Here is a 21,036-nt window from a genome sequence, read left to right on the forward strand (position 1 = left end):
GTTGGTTCCGCTATCATATAATCATACAATAAAGGATCCTTCTTTCTAAGAATTCGCAATACATTACACTTGTATATATTAAGGGTCAGTTGCCACTCCCTGCACCAAGTGCCTATCTACTGCAGATATTCCTGCATTTCGCTGCAATTTTCTAATGCTGCAACTTCTCTGTATACTACAGCATCATCCGCGAAAAGCCGCATGGAACTTCCGACACTATCTACTAGGTCATTTACATATATTGTGAAAAGCAATGGTCCCATAACACTCCCCTGTGGCAGGCCAGAGGTTACTTAATGTCTGTAAACGTCTCTCCTTTGAGAACAACATACTTCGTTCTGTTCGCTAAAAACTCTTTAATTCAGCCACACAGCTGGTCTGATATTCCGTAGGCTCTTGCTTTGTTTATCAGGCGACAGTGCGGAACTGTATCGAATGCCTCCCGGAAGTCAAGGAAAATGGCATGTACCTGGGAGCCTGTACCTAATATTTTCTGGGTCTCATGAACAAATAAAGCGAGTTGGGTATTGCACGATCGCTGTTTCCGGAATACATGCTGATTCCTACAGAGTAGATTCTGGGTTTCAGAAATGACATGATACATGAACAAAAAAAGTGTTCTATAATTCTACAACAGATCGACGTCAGAGATATAGGCCTATAGTTTTGCGCATCTGCTTGATGACCCTTCTTGAAAACTGGAACTACCTGTGCTCTTTTCCAATCATTGGAAACTTCCGTTCCTCTAGAGACACGGTTGTTAGGAGGGGGGCAAGTTCTTTCGTGTACTCTGTGTAAAATCGAATTGGTATCCTGTCAGGTCCAGTGGACTTTCCTCTGTTGAGTGATTTCAGTTGCTTTTCTATTCCCTGGACACTTATTTCAATGTCAGCCATTTTTTCATTCATGCGAGGATTTAGAGAAGGAACTGCAGTGCCGTCTTCCTCTGTGAAACAGCTTTGGAAAAAGGTGTTTAGTATTTCAGCTTTACACGTATCATTCTCTGTTTCAATGCCATTATCATCCCAGAGTGTCTGGATATGCTATTTTGATCCACTTACTGATTTAACATAAGACCAGAACTTCCTAGGATTTTCTGTCGAGTAGACACATAGAATTTTACTTTTGAATTCACTGAACGCTTCACACATAGCCATCCTTACGCTAACTTCGACATCGTTCAGCTTCTGTTTGTCTGAGAGGTTTTGGCTGCGTTTAAATTTGCAGTGAAGCTCTCTTTGCTTTTGCAGTTGATTCCTAACTTTGTTGTTGAACCACATCTACATCTACATCCATACTAGAGTAGTAATGTAAGAGATGTGATCAAGCATTCCCTGTGTCTGAAATAGGGAAGCATGTTTAATATTTTGTGACAGTTTGTACTAAGTTGTAATGCTTTTTGTAGTAGTGGGAAACATTATTTGGAATTTTTTGGAGTCCCAAACAAATAGAGACAAATATTCAGTGCTAGTTTTATTAATTGCAGCTTGTTTTGTAAATGTAACACCAGCAACATTCCAAAAAGTGAAACTTACAGTATTTATTTCACTGTTCTCCTGTTGTTATGGTAGTTCTTTATTTTGGTAACTAATATCATAATTGTCATACAGGGTTAACAAAATACTGCTCAGAGAGATGACAGCACCATCTTGATATTGGATGAAGGTCAAGGATCCCATCTCTCCTGATGGTGTGGTTCTTTGTGACAATGGGGCATTGACATTGTCGAGGTGCCTCAGGGTTGGCCATAGGTGTCGGTGTCCTTGGTGGCTGTGTCCGTGTCCCAGTAGCAGTAGTCCCAAGATCATACAGAGCCCAACAGTGGTGCTGCAGCTGGTCTGGATGTGGCCACAAACTCTGAGGCTGCACCTGGCAGTATCTGTTCAGAGTGTATCTGAAAGTAGAAAAAACAGAAGAAATTGTGTCCTAGGAGACTGAACCTTGTTGCAGACACTGGTAGTGGAGGCACATCCTGGCGCAGACAGCGTTGGAGTTTGAAATTTCATGAGGGAGCAATCAAAAAGTTGTAAATGCCCTGCCAGTGGCCCTCACAGGTTCTGGTGAGTAGCGGCAGGAACCCAGTGAGATACCATTGGTCCTAGCAGTTGACTGTGTTGAGATCAGACTGAGGAGTCTCGAACGGTTGACCAAGCAGATGACGCAGGGCACGGCCTGTCAGATGATGTGCTTTGTCTTGCAGATTCTTCTCTCTCAAAATAATGCAAGGCCATGTGATGCATACCTGTTGTTGAGAAGGATACCATAAATCTGTCAGAAAAAGACACTTGTCCCAATCCGTAAGATCAATGATGTCACTTTTGGGGAAAGGTGGAGCAGTACAGATCAGACCTCAAAGGACTCTGGGCGAAGTAGTGTCCACACAGTGTGTCAGGGTCACAGTCTGGCTGACCCAGCTTGACCATAATAGACAGACAGTCACAGATTGCCCTGGCCTCTTTACTGTCAGCAGCTGTGGCAAGTCTAGCCAGTGTTATGGTTGCCACTGTAGAAACATTGACAAAGGCCCATGCTGAACACAAAAAATAATGGTGACATTGATCATCACAGGGAATGATTTAAACACCTAAAGTGTGTGACCCCACAGGTTGATGTGAAATAAGTCTGATATGGTAGGTAACAGTCAGGCACATCCACAGTTTGTTCACAGTATCAATAATTGATCACTGCCAGCAGCACAGACTACAGGGCATGTCCAAAATGGCACACTCACAACAGCAAAGTCTTGACACGTTCAGTAATGACCGATGATTCTGATGGCTATCCCTGAGGCATCCATGCCTATTAAATACTGTGTTATCTGTGAGAATCAGATCCGAAGCATACTCAGACTATTATTTTGTGAGGGTCCCTGTAGCTCAGTGTCAGTGTAGGAGTGTAAGCAGAGGGGTGTCCCTCCTAGCACTTGCAGCATGGTGAGGCCCTCATCTGAGTTCTCTTCATACACTGACACACTAAACTCTCTTCTAACCTTCTTTTGAGTTCAAGCATTCCCTCACCTCTTGTTTTTGGATGTGGAAGAAGTGCCTTTCCCTGTGAACTCAACCAAGAGGGTTTGTAAAAAACTGTTTCAGGCTGTTTGTAATCATACTCATTGAATTTGCTTCTATTTTATTCTTCTACAACTAGTACTCTGGTATGGAAAATGTTCTCTCCCATCACCATCAACTGAGTGTTCTATGGTCGAGGGGATTGAAGACAGTGTGACGTTCCATAATGGAAAATCTAGCTATGTAAACTGACAGTTGCTTTGAGAAATACATCAGTAACTGATATTCGCAAACAAAATTCTGTGTTTAATATAGCAGTGTTCTGCAGCACGCGACAGTACACGCAAGTGTCCTTTGCAAGAATTTAATGAATTCCTGAAATAATTTGTAATACTATGTGCGCTATACAATTGGGCATCTGAGATCTTCATACTATTTAGTTCCCAGAGCATCACCAGCAACTTTATATGTGTGATATTTCAGTGGAAATATAAATAACTTGTGTGTAGTTGAATAACATCAAGCTGCAGTGGGAGAGCAGGGAAGAGAATCTTTGCCTCAGCAATGGTCTCATTTTGAAAATTAATCAGTAAATTTTTCTGAGCTGGAAAACAATGAAGTCAAAAATAGACCTATGCCATTGTAATTACACATTTTTCCTTTTATCCATCCTTGATAAAACCAAGTAAGTAGTAATTGGAAGGAACTGGAAGTGGGGTATTGGCCAAATATTGCCAAATTTTTGTCAGATTGTCTACTGTTGAATAAATGACAAGGGGTTTTGTATTAAAAATTCAGGAACCATGTTGGTTCTCCCCAGAAAATTTCTCTGTATGCATTCTGCAATAGATGAAAATTATATTATGTAAGAAATTTCCACATGTTAAACGAATCCAGACACTGTTTGCTGTTGAATGGCAGATTTCAGATTACCTAACAGGTCAACATGAAAATTTCATCTCCTGGTCTGACAATGTTGAGCATCAGTGGACAGACTTCAGAAGTATCATACAACACATTTCAGACAAGTATGTGCTGAGCAAAATTGTGAGGAACAGAAAAAAACCCTGTTAGAAAGCTACTATGAAAGCAGAGAGAGCTTCACTGCAAATTTAAATGTAGCCAAAGCTTCACAGGTATACAAGAACTAAATGAAACCAAAAGTAACATAACGAGGGCTTTGTATGAAATTTTCAACAAATTTGAAAGCAAAATTCTGTCTACTGGCATAACAGCAAACACTAGAAACTTTTTTTTCCCTTATTTAAATCAGTAACTGGGTCAAAGCCATCTGTCCAGACACTCTGTGTTCATAATGGGATTGAAACAGTGGATGACACAGGAAAGAACGAAGTTAAAAATGTCTTTTTGCAACACTGTTTCACAGAAGCAGATCCCAGTGTAGTTCCGCCTCTAAATTGTCTCATGAATGACAAAATAACAGATATGGAAATAAGTGACCAAAAGAAAGAACAGCAATTGAAATGCCTCAACAGATGAAAGACCTGACCTGTTGGGATCCCATTTAAATTCTACACAGGGTATGCAAAAGAATGTGCCCCCTTCTAGCAGCAGCATACCAAAAGTATCTCCAGTAGCAAACCATTCCTAGTGGTCTTAAAAAAGCACAGTCATTCTCTTTTTAAAGAAGACTCGTTGAACAGGTGCACAAAACTATATGCCTCTATCCTTGACTTTGGTCAATCATATAATTTTGGAACACGTTTTATGTTCAGGTATTAATGATATTTCTGGAGACTGTAAATCTCCTCTGTAGGAAACAACATTGGTTCCAAAAACAATGATCATGTGAAACCCAGGTCACTGTGTTTGTCCGTAAGGCCAAGGAAGCAATAGATACAGGCACCCAGGTAGATGCCATGTTCCTTAACTACCATAAGGCATGTGACACAGTTCCGCACTGCTCTCTAATGAATTAAATATGGAGTACAGAATATGGGACTGCTGTTGTGAGCAGATTGAAGAATTTCTAGCAACCATAACACAGCATGCCATTCTAAACAAAGAGAAGTCCTGAGAAGTAAAAGTAACTTTGGACATGCCCCAAGGGAGTGATACAGGACCATTACCTTTCACAATATATGTAAATGACCTGCTAGATAAATTTGCAAGTTCCATTAGGCTTTTCACAGATGGTGTTGTTGTATACAGGGAAGTTGCAGCACTAAAAATTTGTAGAGGAATAAAGGAGGACCTGCTGAGGATTGACAGTTGGTGCAGGGATGGCAATTGACTATCAGCATAAACAGATGTAATGTATTACAAATACAGAGACAGAAAGACCCTTTACTGTATGATTACAAAATTACAGAACAATCATTGGAAGCAGTCAGTTCCATTAGATATCTAGGTGTATGTATACAGATCGATTTGAAGAGGAACAACCACATAAAATTCATCACGGGTAAAGCAGATGCAACATAGAGACTCATTGGAAGAATCCTCATGAAATGTAGTCCATCAAAGTAACTTATAACACACTTGTTCGACTAATACTTGAATATTGCTTATCAGTATGTGTTCCATTCCAGATAGGATTGATAGAGGAAATAGATAAGGTCCGAAGAAGAGCAGTCTTTTTCATTGCAGTTTCATTTATTAAGCACAAAAGTATCTGGGATATGTTCAGCCAAATCCAGTGACAAACACAGTAAGAGAAATACTCTGCATCATGGCGTGGTCTATTGTTCAAGTTCCAAGAGTGTCAATTCCTAGAAGAATCTACTAATATATTGCTTCTTCCTACATATGAGGGGGGGGGGCCCAAAAAAACCGGAATTTCTTTCTAGAAAGCGTATACTTTATTGTTTCCAAATACAATCTTAATCTCCTTTGAAGTACTCTCCATTAGCATTAATACACTTGTCCAAACATTCATTCTAGTGTTCGAAGTATCTTTTAAGTTCGTCCTCTTTGATATCTGCTAGCATTTTCATGACATTGCATTTTACATCCGTAAAATGCTTCCCTCTCAAGTCTCTTTTCATCCTCGGGAATACGAAGAAGTCCGAGGGCGCTAAATCCGGCAAACGGGGCACGTAGGTCAAGGTAGTCATCTTCGTTGAGGCCAAAAACTGGTGAACGCTGAGAGCTGTGTGCGTGGAAGCATTGTTGTGATGCAGGAACCACACACCAGAATCCCACAAAGCCAGATGCTTTCGCGACAAACTTCTGCGAAGAGGTTTCATAACCTCCAAATAGAATTGTTGGTTTACCGTCTGGTTTTGAGGGACAAATTCAGAGTGTACGATCCCTTTGATGTAAGAAACAGATCAACATCATTCTCACATTCGATTTCACTTGTCGAGCTTTTTTTTGGTCGAGGTGAGCCAGGTGACTTCTATTGTGAAGACTGTTGCTTACTTTCTGGATCGTACCCATAACACCATGACTCATCACCTGTAATGATTTTGTTGAAAAAATGTGGATCATCTTTGAACGCGTCCTTCATTTCGAGACAGGCTTCAACGCGACGATCCCTTTGATCTCTGGTAAGAAGCTTTGGCATGAATTTTGCAGCCACTCTTCACATCCCCAAATCGATGGTCAAGATGCACTGAATTGAGCTCCAGGACAATCTGGATAAGTTCTCGAGTTGGTCAATTGTCCTGTGTCGATCTTCACTGATGAGATCACAGATTTTGTCGATGTTGTCTTCGCTTCGAGCAGTTGAAGGTTGACCAGAACGGGGCTGATCTTCAACCTTCATTTCTCCCTTTTTAAACCGAGAAAACCATTCATACACTTGCATTTTACTAAGAGCATGGTCTTTGTAGGCTGTCTGAATCATCGCAACAGTTTCTGCTGCATTCTTGCTGAGCAAGAAACAAAATTACACTGCCGCATGTTGTTCGTAAGAACTAGGCATTTCAGCATGTCAAGTCTGCACTGTACACACACTCAAAGAACTGCCAAAGAAACCACACTTCTCACTGTTGGGTGATGGCTCGTGGCAGAATGACTCGGCAGAGCTCCTACTACAACCCTCTGATGGCACAACCTGCTGCTATAGGTACACAGTGTGCAGCATTACGATTCCAGTTACTTTTGGGTCCCCCCCTTGTATATCTCAATAAAAGATCATGAAGATAAAATTAAAGATATTTGAGCCCTCACAGTAGATTATCAGCAAATGTTCTTCTCACGGCCCATACCTGACTGGAACAGGGAAAGGGGGAAATCACAGTTGGATACAAAGTACCCTCAGCAACACACCAAAAAGTGGTTTGCAAAGGGTAGCTGTACACCTAGATGTAGATGTGAGACACGTTTATGTACAGGGTGTGTAAAAAATTTCAATACTTGTCTCAGAACACAAAATTTATTGAATACTTTCATATATCAGACTAAAATTCTTCAAAATAGGTGCCTTTAGAATCCACACTTCACTGCCAATGAAATTTTCACTTCTGGTAAGCTCCCTGGAATTCCTTAACTGGAATGCTGTGCAAAACCCTCATTGAAGCCTTTTCAACCGCTGTGATGCTGTCAAAATCACTTCCCTTTCAGATCTCTCTTCATCTGGAGGAACAAAAAGAAGTCACTGGGGGCGAGGTCGAAGCTATAGGGAGGCTGTGGCGGCATTGCCACGTTGAACCAGGTCAAAACTTCAGTGACAGTGTAGCAGGTATGAACAGTTTCATTGTCATGGTGGAGCACCCAGTCATCTTCCTTCTCCGGGCGGACTTGATGCTTCAAACGGCAGACCACTCCAGTTTAATACTGACCATTGATAGTCTCTCTGGTAGGGCACAAACTATCATTCCTTTTGCTTCAAAGAAACAATGGGCATGCTATTCACATGTGACTTGCTCATGTGGGCTTTCTTTGGCTTTGGTGATGTGGAAGTGTACCACTACAAGATTTGCCTCTTTAACTGTGGTTCATATCCAAAAACCCAGGATTCATCACCAATAACCTCTTTGTCAAAAAAAAAAAAAAAAAATCAGGTTCAGTTTTGTAAACATTCAAGCAGTTCCTGTGAAACAGCCAGGCGCCGCTCCTTATGTTCATCCGAGAGCATTTTAGGGACAAGTTCCACATTCACGTTTATTATCATTAGATCTTCTGTCACTCACTGAAACACAGTTTGGTGATTCAAACCCACTTCATCTGCAATCATTCGATGCCGAGAAGTCGGTCACTGTTTAAAACTTAACACTTCGGCCAGATTTTCGTGAGCTCTGTTCGTTGTAGGTGTTCCAGATCAGTCATCATCCTCCAAGTCTTCACGGTCATCTTTGAACATCTTGTTGTTGTTGTTGTGGTCTTCAGTCCTGAGACTGGTTTGATGCAGCTCTCCGTGCTAATCTATCCTGTGCAAGCTCCTTCATCTCCCAGTACCTACTGCAACCTACATCCTTCTGAATCTTCTTAGTGTATTCATCTCTTGGTCTCCCTCTACGATTTTTACCCTCCACACTGCCCTCCAGTACCAAATTGGTGATCCCTTGATGCCTCAGAACATGTCCTACCAACCAATCCCTTCTTCTAGTCAAGTTGTGCCACAAACTTCTCTTCTCCCCAATCCTATTCAATACCTCCTCATTAGTTACATGCTCTACCCACCTAATCTTCAACATTCTTTTGTAGCACCACATTTTGAAAGCTTCTATTCTCTTCTTGTCTAAACTATTTATCGTCCACGTTTCACATCCATACATGGCTACACTCCATACAAACACTTTCAGAAACGACTTCCTGACACTTAAATCTATACTCGATGTTAACAAATTTCTCTTCTTCAGAAACGCTTTCCTTGCCATTGCCAGTCTACATTTTATATCCTCTCTACTTCGACCATCATCAGTTATTTTGCTCTCCAAATAGCAAAACTCCTTTACTACTTTAAGTGTCTTATTTCCTAATCTAATTCCCTCAGCATCACCCGACTTAATTAGACTACATTCCATTATCCTAGTTTTGCTTTTGTTGATGTTCATCTTATATCCTCCTTTCAAGACGCTGTCCATTCCGTTCAACTGCTCTTCCAAGTCCTTTGCTGTCTCTGACAGAATTACAATGTCATCGGCGAACCTCAAAGTTTTTATTTCTTCTCCCTGGATTTTAATACCTACTCCGAATTTTTCTTTTGTTTCCATTACTGCTTGCTAAATATACAGATTGAATAACATCAGGGAGAGGCTACAACCCTGTCTCACTCCCTTCCCAACCGCTGCTTCCCTTTCATGCCCCTCGACTCTTATAACTGCCATCTGGTTTCTGTACAAATTGTAAATAGCCTTTTGCTCCCTGTATTTTACCCCTGCCACCTTTAGAGTTTGAAAGAGAGTATTCCAGTCAACACTGTCAAAAGCTTTCTCTAAGTCTACAAATGCTAGAAACATCGGTTTGCTTTTCCTTAATCTTTCTTCTAAGATAAGTCGTAAGGTCAGTATTGCCTCACGTATTCCAACATTTCTACGGAATCCAAACTGTTCTTCCCCCAGGTCGGCTTCTACCAGTTTTTCTATTCATCTGCAGATAATTCGCATTAGTATTTTGCAGCTGTGACTTATTAAACTGATAGTTCGGTAATTTTCACATCTGTCAACACCTGCTTTCTTTGGGATTGGAATTATTATATTCTTCTTTAAGTCTGAGGGTATTTCGCCTGTCTCGTACATCTTGCTCACCAGATGGTAGAGTTTTGTCAGGACTGGCTCTCCCAAGGCCGTCAGTAGTTCTAATGGAATGTTGTCTACTCCCGGGGCCTTGTTTCGACTCAGGGTCTTTCAGTGCTCTGTCAAACTCTTCACGCAGTATCTTATCTCTCATTTCATTTTCATCTACATCCTCTTCCATGTCCATAATATTGTTCTCAAGTACATCGCCCTTGTATAGACCCTCTGTATACTCCTTCCACCTTTCTGCTTTCCCCTCTTTGCTTAGAACTGTGTTTCCATCTGAGCTCTTGATATTCATACAAGTGGCTCTCTTTTCTCCAAAGGTCTCTTTAATTTTCCTGTAGGCTGTATCTATCTTACCCCTAGTGAGATAAGCCTCTACATCCTTACATTTGTCCTCTAGCAATGCCTGCTTAGCCATTTTGCACTTCCTGTCGATCTCATTTTTGAGACGTTTGTATTCCTTTTTGCCTGTTTCATTTACTGCATTTTTATATTTTCTCCTTTCATCAATTAAATTGTCAATTTTTCCCTTATGCTGTCCCTGAAACTCTGTACAACCTCTGGTTTAGTCAGTTTATCCAGGTCCCATCTCCTTAAATTCTCACCTTCTTGCAATTTCTTCAGTTTTAATCTACAGTTCATAACCAATAGATTGTGGTCAGAGTCCACATCTGCCCTTGGAAATGTCCTACAATTTAAAACCTGGTTCCTAAATCTCTGTCTTACCATTATATAATCTATCTGATACCTTTTAGTATCTCCAGGATTCTTCCATGTATACAACCTTCTTTTATGATTCTTGAACCAAGTGTTAGCTATGATTAAGTTATGCTCTGTGCAAAATTCTACCAGACGGCTTCCTCTTTCATTTTGTAGCCCCAATCCATATTCACCTACTATGTTTCCTTCTCTCCCTTTTCCTACTGTCGAATTCCAGTCACCTATGACTATTAAATTTTCGTCTCCCTTCACTACCTGAATAATTTCTTTTATTGCATCATACATTACTTCAATTTCTTCGTCATTTGCAGAGCTAGTTGGCATATAAACTTCCTTGTGCCACATGAAAACCATGGCACATGACTTGGTGTATTCTTTATAGGCCTCTTGGATCATTTTCAATGTCTCCCTACTGGTATTGTTCAGTTTTACACAAAATTTGATTGAACACCACTGCTCCAAGAGGAGGGGCATTTTGGACCCTCCGATTTCTCGATGATGTTTCGAAACAGACACTCCCTGCATTCGCGATGTTTTCACTCCAACATTTTGCTGACAAATGCCGATGCTTGGCTTTATTAGCCAACACCCCCCGTCACCTGCCGCATTTGGTGAGACTGGCCTGCGCGCACACCACTAGTCAGGAAGAAATCAGTCGTGAAATTTTATTTACATACCCTGTATTGACTATTGACTTTTCTACACCAGGTCATTGCATGTTTAATGATAAGAGTTTAATATATGCCAACAGAATAGTCTAGCTGCCCTTCTGCTCAAATTTTGCTGCAGCCACGCAAGATCGTATCTTTGGCATGAACTCTGTGCAAATAATAATGGCAGATATATTATTTTTATAGGACTAGTCCCTGTTAAATAGTTTCCAATTGTATCATAGATATTATTTTTAAATTTTTCACAGTTGTCAAAGAGAGCAGCAGCTGAGAAAATGCTGGAATTAGTCCAATATAATGAGTCATATTCCTTTCTGTCAAACTCAATGAAGAGGAAGTCTAAGAAGAAGCGACGTTCATCTCAAAAGAAGAAAAGAACTCGCAGTATTCTCAATACTTTTGAACAGGTAATATTGTGAAATGTTGCTTCATATCATAGGCTCTTCATATTGTAGTGTAGTTGAGATATAACACACACACACACACACACACACACACACACACACACACTGAAGAGGAGAACAGCAGCAGATTTTTTGCCCTGACTCTTTCTTCCAGAAGATACCAAATAAAAAATGGAATCAAAAGGAACTAAAATCAAATTAACTACATTTCATCAACAATATTATGAAAAGGATAGATTGCTGCTCACCATAAAGATGATCCAATGAGTTGCAGGCAGGCACAACGAAGAGGCTGTTACACATTATAGCTGTTAGCCCAAGCCTTCTTCAGCAAAGAAAGCACATACGTTCACACATCATGCACACCTACCATTGGCAGCTCCAGCCAGAATGCCTGGAAAAGTCTCGAAGAGGCCTTTATCCTGCTGTGGATGTTATGTGGATGATAATGGTGATGATAAGATACAAGTATAATAAAGCTCATGCACTGCAAGCCAGTCATGCTATAGTTAGGACGGAAATACCATCTGCCAAATTTTATTAATAGTTTGCAGGCCTACAAAGGTGGTAATGTGGCATCTTTGAATGCTTTGCCTATGCAGTGCATTCTTTCCTTCCAGTTATGTATGTGAAAAAATTATGATCACTGTTGTATAGTTACTAAGTCCAAATTCATACACAAATATAAACAAAACACTAATCTATATTTGCATGTTAATTGACTAAGTATTTGTTCTGGGATTTACCGTGTGTGACTCAGTGTTGACACACACTAATGAGGCAAAAGTTACTACCACCTTCTGAATAATGTGTTGTTTCATATTTGGAATGCAATACAGCAGTGATTTGCTTCTTACAGATTTTACGAATCCTTGGAAAACTTTCAGAGGTATAGGGCACCAGACACTTATCTACAGGTCATGCAATTCCCGTAAATAATAGGGTGGTGTTTTATGGGTATAGAGCTGGTGCCCAATAGCTTTCCAGATTTATTCCATGAGATCCAGACGAGGCAAATTTGCTGGTCACTATATCAGCAAGGTTGCTCTTAAATCCACTGTAAAATGACACTTGCCTGGTGATATGGATAGTTACTCTATTGGAATATTCTGTTGCTATCAGAGGAGACATCAAGGAAGAAGGGGTGCAGGTAGTCTGCAATAATATTCACTTAGCCCACAATTGTAATGGTGTCTTTGGCTACTACTACAGATCTGATGGAATCAGAATACTGTATCCCCTGTAGTATAATACTGTTACCCAGCGGACTGCATCTGTGGTGCAGTGCATGTTTTGAACAGCCGTTTGCCTGGATGATGACATATCTAGACATGGCCATCAGTCTAGGGTAACAAGAAACATTATTCATCTGCTCAGGCGACATATTTCCATTGATCTTTGGCCCAGCGACAAACAAGGCACACTTGTAGGACAACCAGGCAGCTTGGTGGTCATGGAGCATTTTTTTGGAAATGGAACCCTCGAAAAATTTCAACCAAATAAAAATGTTGGCATAACTTCAAAATAAAAATGTTGGCATAACATCAAAATTCTGGGACTTCATCTTAAAAGAATCAGTTGAACAATTTTAGTCATGACTCAGTGTACCACCCTAGTAAATCCTAGAATCTGGTGTTTGATCTGTTGATGAAACAGCAGAGACCTGTACCAGAATGGAAAAAAGGAATAAATCGAAAAATAAGAAGATAACTAGATTGACAGAGCAGCTGTGGGGATACTGGCCAGAATGACAATAAGCTGAGGATTATAATTGGGTGCGAACAAAATTGGAACATCTTGCATGCAGAAGAAGTTAGGGGTAGGCACTCAAAGGTATAGAAGGAGTTGCTCTGTCCTCCAGGCATGTTGGATGACAACTCTGCCTGTTGTCAAAATGTTGTGCACAGTGGGCATGATGATCCAGTTTTTCGCTTGAAAACTTTCCACCATAATATAGACTGGGAAGAACTGAAGAACCACAAGAAAATAATTGTCCAGTCGTTATTTTTCTAGTAGGTTTAAGAGGTGGTATGTAATATTATTCCTTATGAAGACAAGTCTCTAGTGCTGTGTTTGTTGTTTACTTTCTGATTTAAGAGAATCATAAAATGTAAAATAATTAAATTTCTGTTTTTTTTTCCCCCAAAATTAAAAAGAATGTGTAGTGGGGCCTCTCCATCATATACATCACAGATAAAGTTAATAGGTAATGCATTGGAGTAATGTTTTCTTTTATGTCTACTGTTACAAAGGTAACTGCTGGTGTATGTCTCTAGCTCATCGAAAGTTTTAGGCAGAGGGGGTACTTATACATGTATTGTGAATGTTGACAAAGAGAAATTACATTCCATGAGATTGTTGGAAAAATTTATCTCCCATGGCACCAATTGCGTACATTACAAAGGTAAACATTGAATGCATTGTAGGCCTCCAGTCCATCATAACTTTTAAGTGAGGCAGCCACACCAAATCTGTTATGAAGAAATCGGTTAGGAGAAAAAGATTGCTGGTGCTGAAGACTTCAATATTAAGTTCCACCTTGCTCAGTCCAACATTGAAGAACTGAACAACCTTGTTTCCCAAACATTTGGTCTCTACCAAATATTGATGCATTATCATCCTGTAAACAAAACCATTTTTCTACAGCCATGGGAAAAAATCAGTCCTTCCACATCAGAAGGTGAGAATTTTTAATGTCTGTTCTACATACAAAAAATAGTGTTTACTGTTCTATCTTGAGCTATGCAGACTTAGTGAAGTTCAGGAGAATCTCATTTATCTTCCATAATGGTGTGGGGCTGTTGAAACATGGAGATAACATTTAGTTTATAAACTTAGTAGAAGAAGGGAACATTACTTTGAGACTGAAAGCAAAGTGCAAATTATTAACATCTTATTTTCCCTCTGTGCTTAATTAAATCAGGGTGTATACGACCCTGGGCAACCAGGAGATCCGGGAAAAACCCGGGAATATTTTCATCCGGGAGAAACCGGGAAAAACTCGGGAATTGTTTAGAATTCCGGAAATTTTTCATTGTTTTAGTTTTCAAGTAAATTTTTGTGATTTTGACAGGTAAGAACCAATACTCTAACAATGGATATTACTGTATCCCGCTACTGCAGAATAATACTGCAGCAACAAAACATGAATGAGAGGGGGGGGAAACGAAAATAAAACTTAAGTTGCAAAGCAAAATGCGCCGTATACAACAAAACAGTGCTCATACAAGCGACTGCCAACAGCAAAGTGTGTCAAAGGCTTTAGGAAGACTATGCAGTGCTTCATAACACCAAATTGCCTCCGATGAATGTGACTTGACAACTGTTTAAATTAGATTTATTTGAGCAGTTGCGGGCGGGCTCTTGTGCAGGCGCAGTTGAGTCGCGTATGAGTAGTACCATCTCCCGCCTCTGGTTACAGAAGTGTGGCTGGGCGCCACTACTTAATATTGCCCCAGTTCGGAAATTACTAAATTTTGGGCTGTGGTGGGGAGGTGGGTCATCTCCGCGTGACCTGTGTTTACGTACAGTGATTTTGTTCTTTCCTCTTCTTTTATTGCTCTCACATTAAATGATACCAAACGGATTTTTGTGGCTGAGAGCTATCAAATGAATTAAAATACGTTCCCGTAATTATGGAAGGCTAAAATATGTTATTAGTTTTAGATTTTGTTTCCACCTTTCTGACAGTCAAACATTTATCGCCTTACAGAACAATGAAGCTATTTTTGCCAGTTTGCTAAAGAGACTTGGCTTTTATTAATCTTTTCTGTAGGGGCAGTCAAATTATTTGAAACAAAGTGTTTAATTTCACACTATTGGCTAGTTTCAACTGTTTGCCGCATTTCAAGTGTATGTATAGCATTATGCCATAATAAAGAACCAAACATGAGATAATACAGTATTGGTACTCCAAGAAAATTGACATACAAATGTGCATTTTAAGCTGAATTGTGCGTTTTAGTATGGTTCACGAAATTTCGATGCTCTTGAAGTATCCTCTGATTTCTTGTTTCTTTTATGTCATAATGTAAGGTCTTTCAATGTTTTACACACACGAAGATATGGGCTTCCTGCGTTACCGTATCTGCGCAAGCGTGGTGACGCTTGTTATATGGCGCTCTCTTGCAACTGCTGAAACAAACCTATTTCTAACAGGTCGCGGGGAAACATTGCGAATGATGGTTTGAAAAGCATTACATTCAAAGCAGATTTACTTTCACATAAGATGAGCTATGTGCGAGAATGTACGATGGATTTCTTAAATTACAAAGTGTTTGACTCTCATTTAAAAGTCGACTCTTTGAGTATGACCATTTAGAAGAATTTAGAGTCCAGAAGATCAGACATTTACGTCGTCGTTAAAAATTTTACTGGCACATTTGTGTGTTGTATCTTAAAGTATAACAAGCGCAAAAAGGATCAACATTATATGTGGAAGATTAGCTTCTCTTCCAGCTTATTAATCTTCAAAACCAATATTATATGTGAATGCTATGTATATCAATTTAAACCATTAACTTTTCTTATTTATGTGTTCGCACTACTTAAGAGTGATCTTGCTATTGGCTGACTACATCACGTGTCCTACGCTTTCATCAGCTGGCGAGATCACGTGCATGAGCTATGACTGGCTTACAAAAGCACATTGCAATTTCGATTTCAATGCTTTGGAAAGTGACATGCAGTGTTTGGTGGAATTCGAATTTATACCTTCGTAATACGAAAATATGCCGCCTATATGTTGCTGCACATCAAAGGTCTTTCAAACCGTGTTTTTCCCCCTAAGTTTGGTTTTCTAAAGTGCCGGGAAATTCTAATCCGGTATATAAAACCACAAACATTCAAAGGATTGATGAGTTTTACAGTGCCGAATAAGAGTATAGTGTCACTTAAGACAGAAAAAGTGTATTTTCACCTGGGAGAAAGTGTATTTTTAACCGGGAAATCCAGGGAAAATCCGGGATTTTTTTTCCCCCCCTTGTTCACGTATATACACCCTGTAAGTGCATACGGTAGTTAACCACGCACAGTTTCAGTTGTATAACTCCCATACTAAAGGATGACCTGCAGGGTTGTGTAACAAATGAAGTAGTACATTATGAGACTGACAGCCTGTAAAGCATGAACCACAGATCATGACTTGTATCAATAATTATGGAAATTCTTCCCAGATTATTTTATGCATATTAAATGAAAAGAGCTATTTTATGAAAGAAAGGGTCATCATCATTCATCGAATACTACTCTGTCACTGCTTGTGGTTCTAATGGATTCACACTTGTATACCAGAGAGGGCAAAAACCATTTGTGCCGCTGACTCATCACATTGAATAATATTGTTGATCAAGACTTGTACACTTTAATCATTCTTCGAAGGAAATGATACTCGACTGTTGCTTCTTCTTGAATTCCAATGTGATTAGTCATTTTGTAAACAGATGAATGCCTTAGAAACAAGCTGTAGATTGTTTACAAGAACTAGAGGATATTCTTAGTAAGTGTTCAGAAATGATTGTTGTGATGTACTTTCATATTAAAGATTATTTTCTTTCCTAGATGAATCCCAGTTTTCGGACAGATGAAACAATTGCAGCAGTAATGAATTCAGAGTTTTGGGATGTTTCCAGTGACAACAACAAAGGTTTGTATGTAGAAAAGTTTAACTTCACGTACAACAATGTTTAAAACCATAAAAACACCTACTTGGTGTTTGCTGCACATGGAACAGTCGCACAAAATGATAAATGTCTAGGAGAAGAAATTTAAATGTGGCACAGTTTCCCTCACTTCCCCCACCTCACACTCACAGTGGGAAGGCCTCAGACACAGCCAACTGATTCGGCTCAAATTTGGCAGGTCGCTTGTGTACAACCTAAAACGAAGGGCTCTAAGATATTTTGGGTCAACGCCCCCGCAATTTTGAGAAAATCGCCCCTAAAGGTTATGACTAGCAATCAACTTAAAATTAAAGGGCTTGATAGATAATTGTAAATAGAGCATTTTTCATCACCAAGTATAGGGTCCGCAAATGCAAACTTTTCCAGAAATCGAGGAAGAAACTTTTACAACTGCCGCTTCTGTACCCACATGGTAAATGCTTTTCACCGACAGCGCTGATAGCGCAATGGCCAAGGTAACTGGCTGGGAATAGGAGAACCCGGTTTGGAATCTTGAAGAAACCCAGCGGATGTTATTCTTTTCATTTGTATTTTTCCATATTTCAATTGATATGGATAGAAGGGTTAATAAGATGACTAAATCAATAAGGAATGATAATAATAAGGTAAGCAAACGCTGTGAGTTAGTAAATTATTAAACTTTTAAACTTTGTCACATGAAAACAATTCCTAGTAAGAATGTTGCGAATTCCTCATGAGGGATCACAGATAGCCAACCTCATGATGCTTATTTACAGTGAGGCATGGGACAGAATGCACGCGGGGAGAGTTATGTTGTCCTGGTTGCCTCTTCGTCATATCATAGTTGTGAACCTGGAAGAGTGTAGGTGTCCAGCACGAGCCTTATAGAAGTCAGTCGGAAAGAGTTGTTTTGTGTCATTAGGCTGCCGTGAACCTCGTGGATACATGTAGCGATTTTTCATTTGTAATGCGCCAAATGAAATACATTTTGTGAATGAATACAGTGTTCTTCTGTAAGTAACATATGACGAGTACTGCATGTAGTTTGTAGTAATTAGCTCGTCTGTTTATGCCATAGTAACTAGTTGTTTTTTGTGTCATATCTTTCAGGTGCATGATCTGAATAATGGGGGATGTACACCCTTTGACTAGCACTGTAATATATAGTTGGGAGCCTGTCACAGACGATGGCAAGCGGGAAGTTACCAACAATGTGTTTTGGTTTGTAAAAGTGTTACAAGACAGATGCATTATCAATACACTACCACAAGCAGGCAGTTCTGTTTCTCGGCGTTCCAGATCGATAGGAGCGGCTATTGTCGAGCAATTTTTGCAGCTGACAAACGAAATGACTTTTGTTGATACTGAAAGTACTATACCATGAAGACGAAGCAGAAGGTGATTCAGTGGAAGATATCCCAACTAGTGAATCGCAAAATGGTCGTAACACTTTGGAAATCTCCACATAACTGGGAATATGTGCTTCATCTGTTCCCGATGAGTATTGTGAACTGGTTACTAAACGATTGAACTACGGCACTGTACCCCTTGAAGTAAAAGTAAAGGCGGTAGCACTAGCCAGGAATCATCCAAATTGGAACTTACAAACACTGCAAACGATTGGAGCAACAACAGCCCTGAAAGGGAAGAAGGACTTGAAATTGTGGGAAAGTGATATTGTTGAAGGAGGTACAAGATACGACAAATACCAGGTGATAAATAAGTGGACATACGACCGATTTGTCAAATCTCATTGTTGTAATGAGAATGTAACAACGAGAATACTTCAGGACTGGGCTGCTGTGCAGCGCTTCAGTATACGGCCAACAAAGATTTTACATTTGCTGCATCATTATCTTGGGCAAGAAATTTCAAATCAGAGTATAAAATTCATCAACAGCACATCACTAAATACGAGGGGGGACCCAAAAGTAACCGGAATCATAATGCTGCACATCGTGTACCTGTAGTAGCAGGTTGCGCCACGAGAGGGTTGTAGTTGGAGCTCTGCTGAGTCATTCTGCCACGTGGCGTCACCCAACAGTGAGAAGTGTGGTTTCTTTGGCAGTTCTTTGAGTGTGCCTACAGTGCAAACTTGACACGAGGAAATGGCTAGTTCTTACGAACAACGTGCGGCAGTAAAGTTTTGTTTCTTGCTCGGCAAGAATGCAGTAGAAACTGTTGCGATGATTCAGGCAGCCTACAAAGACTATGCTCTTAGTAAAATGGAAGTGTACGAATGGTTTTCTCGGTTTAAAAAGGGAGAAATGGTGGTTGAAAATCAGCCCCGTTCTGGTCAACCTTCTACTGCTCGAAGCGAAGAGAACATCGACAAAATCTGTGATCTCATCAGTGAAGATTGACGCAGGACAATTGACCAACTCGAGAACTTGTCTGGGTTGTCCTGGAGTTCAAGTCAGTGCATCTTGACCATCGATTTGGGGATGTGAAGAGTGGCAGCTTCTTACCAGAGACCAAAGGGATTGTCGCATTGAAGCCTGTCTTGAAATGAAGGACGCGTTCAAAGATGATCCACATTTTTTCAACAAAATCATTACAGGTGATGAGTCATGGTGCTATGGGTATGATGCAGAAAGTAAACAACAGTCGTCACAATGGAAGTCACCTGGCTCACCTCGAGCAAAAAAAGCTCGACAAGTGAAATCGAATGTGAGAGGTTATGAAATGTCTTCGCAGAAGTTTGTCGCGAAAACATCCGGCTTTGTGGGATTCTGGTGTGTGGTTCCTGCATCACAACAACGCTCCCGCGCACATGGCTCTCAGCGTTCACCAGTTTTTGGTCTCAACGAAGATGACGACCTTGACCCACGCGCCCTGTTTGCCGGATTTAGCACCTTCGGACTTCTTCGTATTCCCGAGGATGAAAAGAGACTTGAGAGGGAAGCATTTTGCAGATGTGGAAGACGTAAAATGCAATATCATGAAAATGCTAGCAGGTGTCAAAGAGGACGAACTTAAAAGGTGCTTCGAACACTGGAATGAATGTTTGGACAAGTGTATTAATGCTAATGGAGAGTACTTTGATGGAGACTAAGGCTCTATTTGAAAACAATAAAGTATATGCTTTCTAGAAATAAATCCCGGTTATTTTTGGGTCCTCTCTCATACATCTCTCATAAGGAGGTACAAAATATAGAAGATATACAGAAAGTGGTGGTTCTTTTCATCACGCAAACGGTGTCACTTATGACTGGTTTTAATCATGATTACGTGACAACACTGATCAAACAGGATGCGAGTATCGGCTGAACATTCAACGCACATCATTGCATAAGGGAGAAAAATGGACCCTTGTCGCAGTTGGTAGTAAAAACAATCTAACACATTCGTACATGGCCCAATATGCCATCACAGCCTCTGGAAAAGTGTTGCCTAAGGTTTTCCTGTGTTTACATGGAACGAATGTTACATTTGGTCCTCTGGTTATAGAAGAGGTCAATCATTTAAATGACTCATTGAAAAATGTTTACATTACGTGCTCCAAATCCGGGAAACTGACAAATGTGATTTACAGACCATTTTGTGAGAATGTTTTAATACCATACATTTATGATAACAAGTTTTGTCTAATATTGGATTCCTGGAGCGGACAAATTAATACTACAATATATGACACAATGTTTATAGATGGCGAGGGTAAGCCGACATGCACAGTAAAAGTAATACTGCCAAACTGCACACCTGTGTGCCAGCTGTGTGATGTTTATTTCTATCGCCAGGTTAAAAAGTTTATTTCCAGGCTTCAGAATTGCAGCATGCTTCTGGAAACCCAGCGGGATTTGCACAACCGCACGGATGCAATAATTATTCACAGCATAATTCATAACCAACTTTCAGCACCGATTTTTCGGGCAATGATATTGTATGCATGGTACACATCCAAATTAATTCCCGAAAAAGACATATTTATAAATGTAAAC

The 21,036-nt window shown here is 40.1% G+C and overlaps 1 protein-coding gene across 6 annotated transcripts in view; it reads left to right on the plus strand.

Moving 5' to 3' along the window:
- LOC124599373 (maternal effect protein staufen-like) overlaps nt 1–21,036 on the plus strand; it is a 253,006-nt gene that overhangs the window by 147,165 nt on the left and 84,805 nt on the right. For all 6 annotated transcript variants that reach the window (XR_006978568.1, XR_006978569.1, XM_047136072.1 and 3 more), the window contains exons 7-8: nt 11,298–11,456; nt 17,013–17,097. Coding sequence is in view for 4 of the 6 variants with exons in the window: in XM_047136072.1 (XP_046992028.1) it covers nt 11,298–11,456; nt 17,013–17,097 (244 nt within the window). In the remaining 2 variants the exon portion in view is untranslated. The remainder of the gene's footprint in view (nt 1–11,297; nt 11,457–17,012; nt 17,098–21,036) is intronic.

This window comes from Schistocerca americana, chromosome 1 (assembly GCF_021461395.2).
Source record: "Schistocerca americana isolate TAMUIC-IGC-003095 chromosome 1, iqSchAmer2.1, whole genome shotgun sequence".
In the NCBI taxonomy this organism is placed as follows: Eukaryota; Metazoa; Arthropoda; class Insecta; order Orthoptera; family Acrididae; genus Schistocerca; species Schistocerca americana.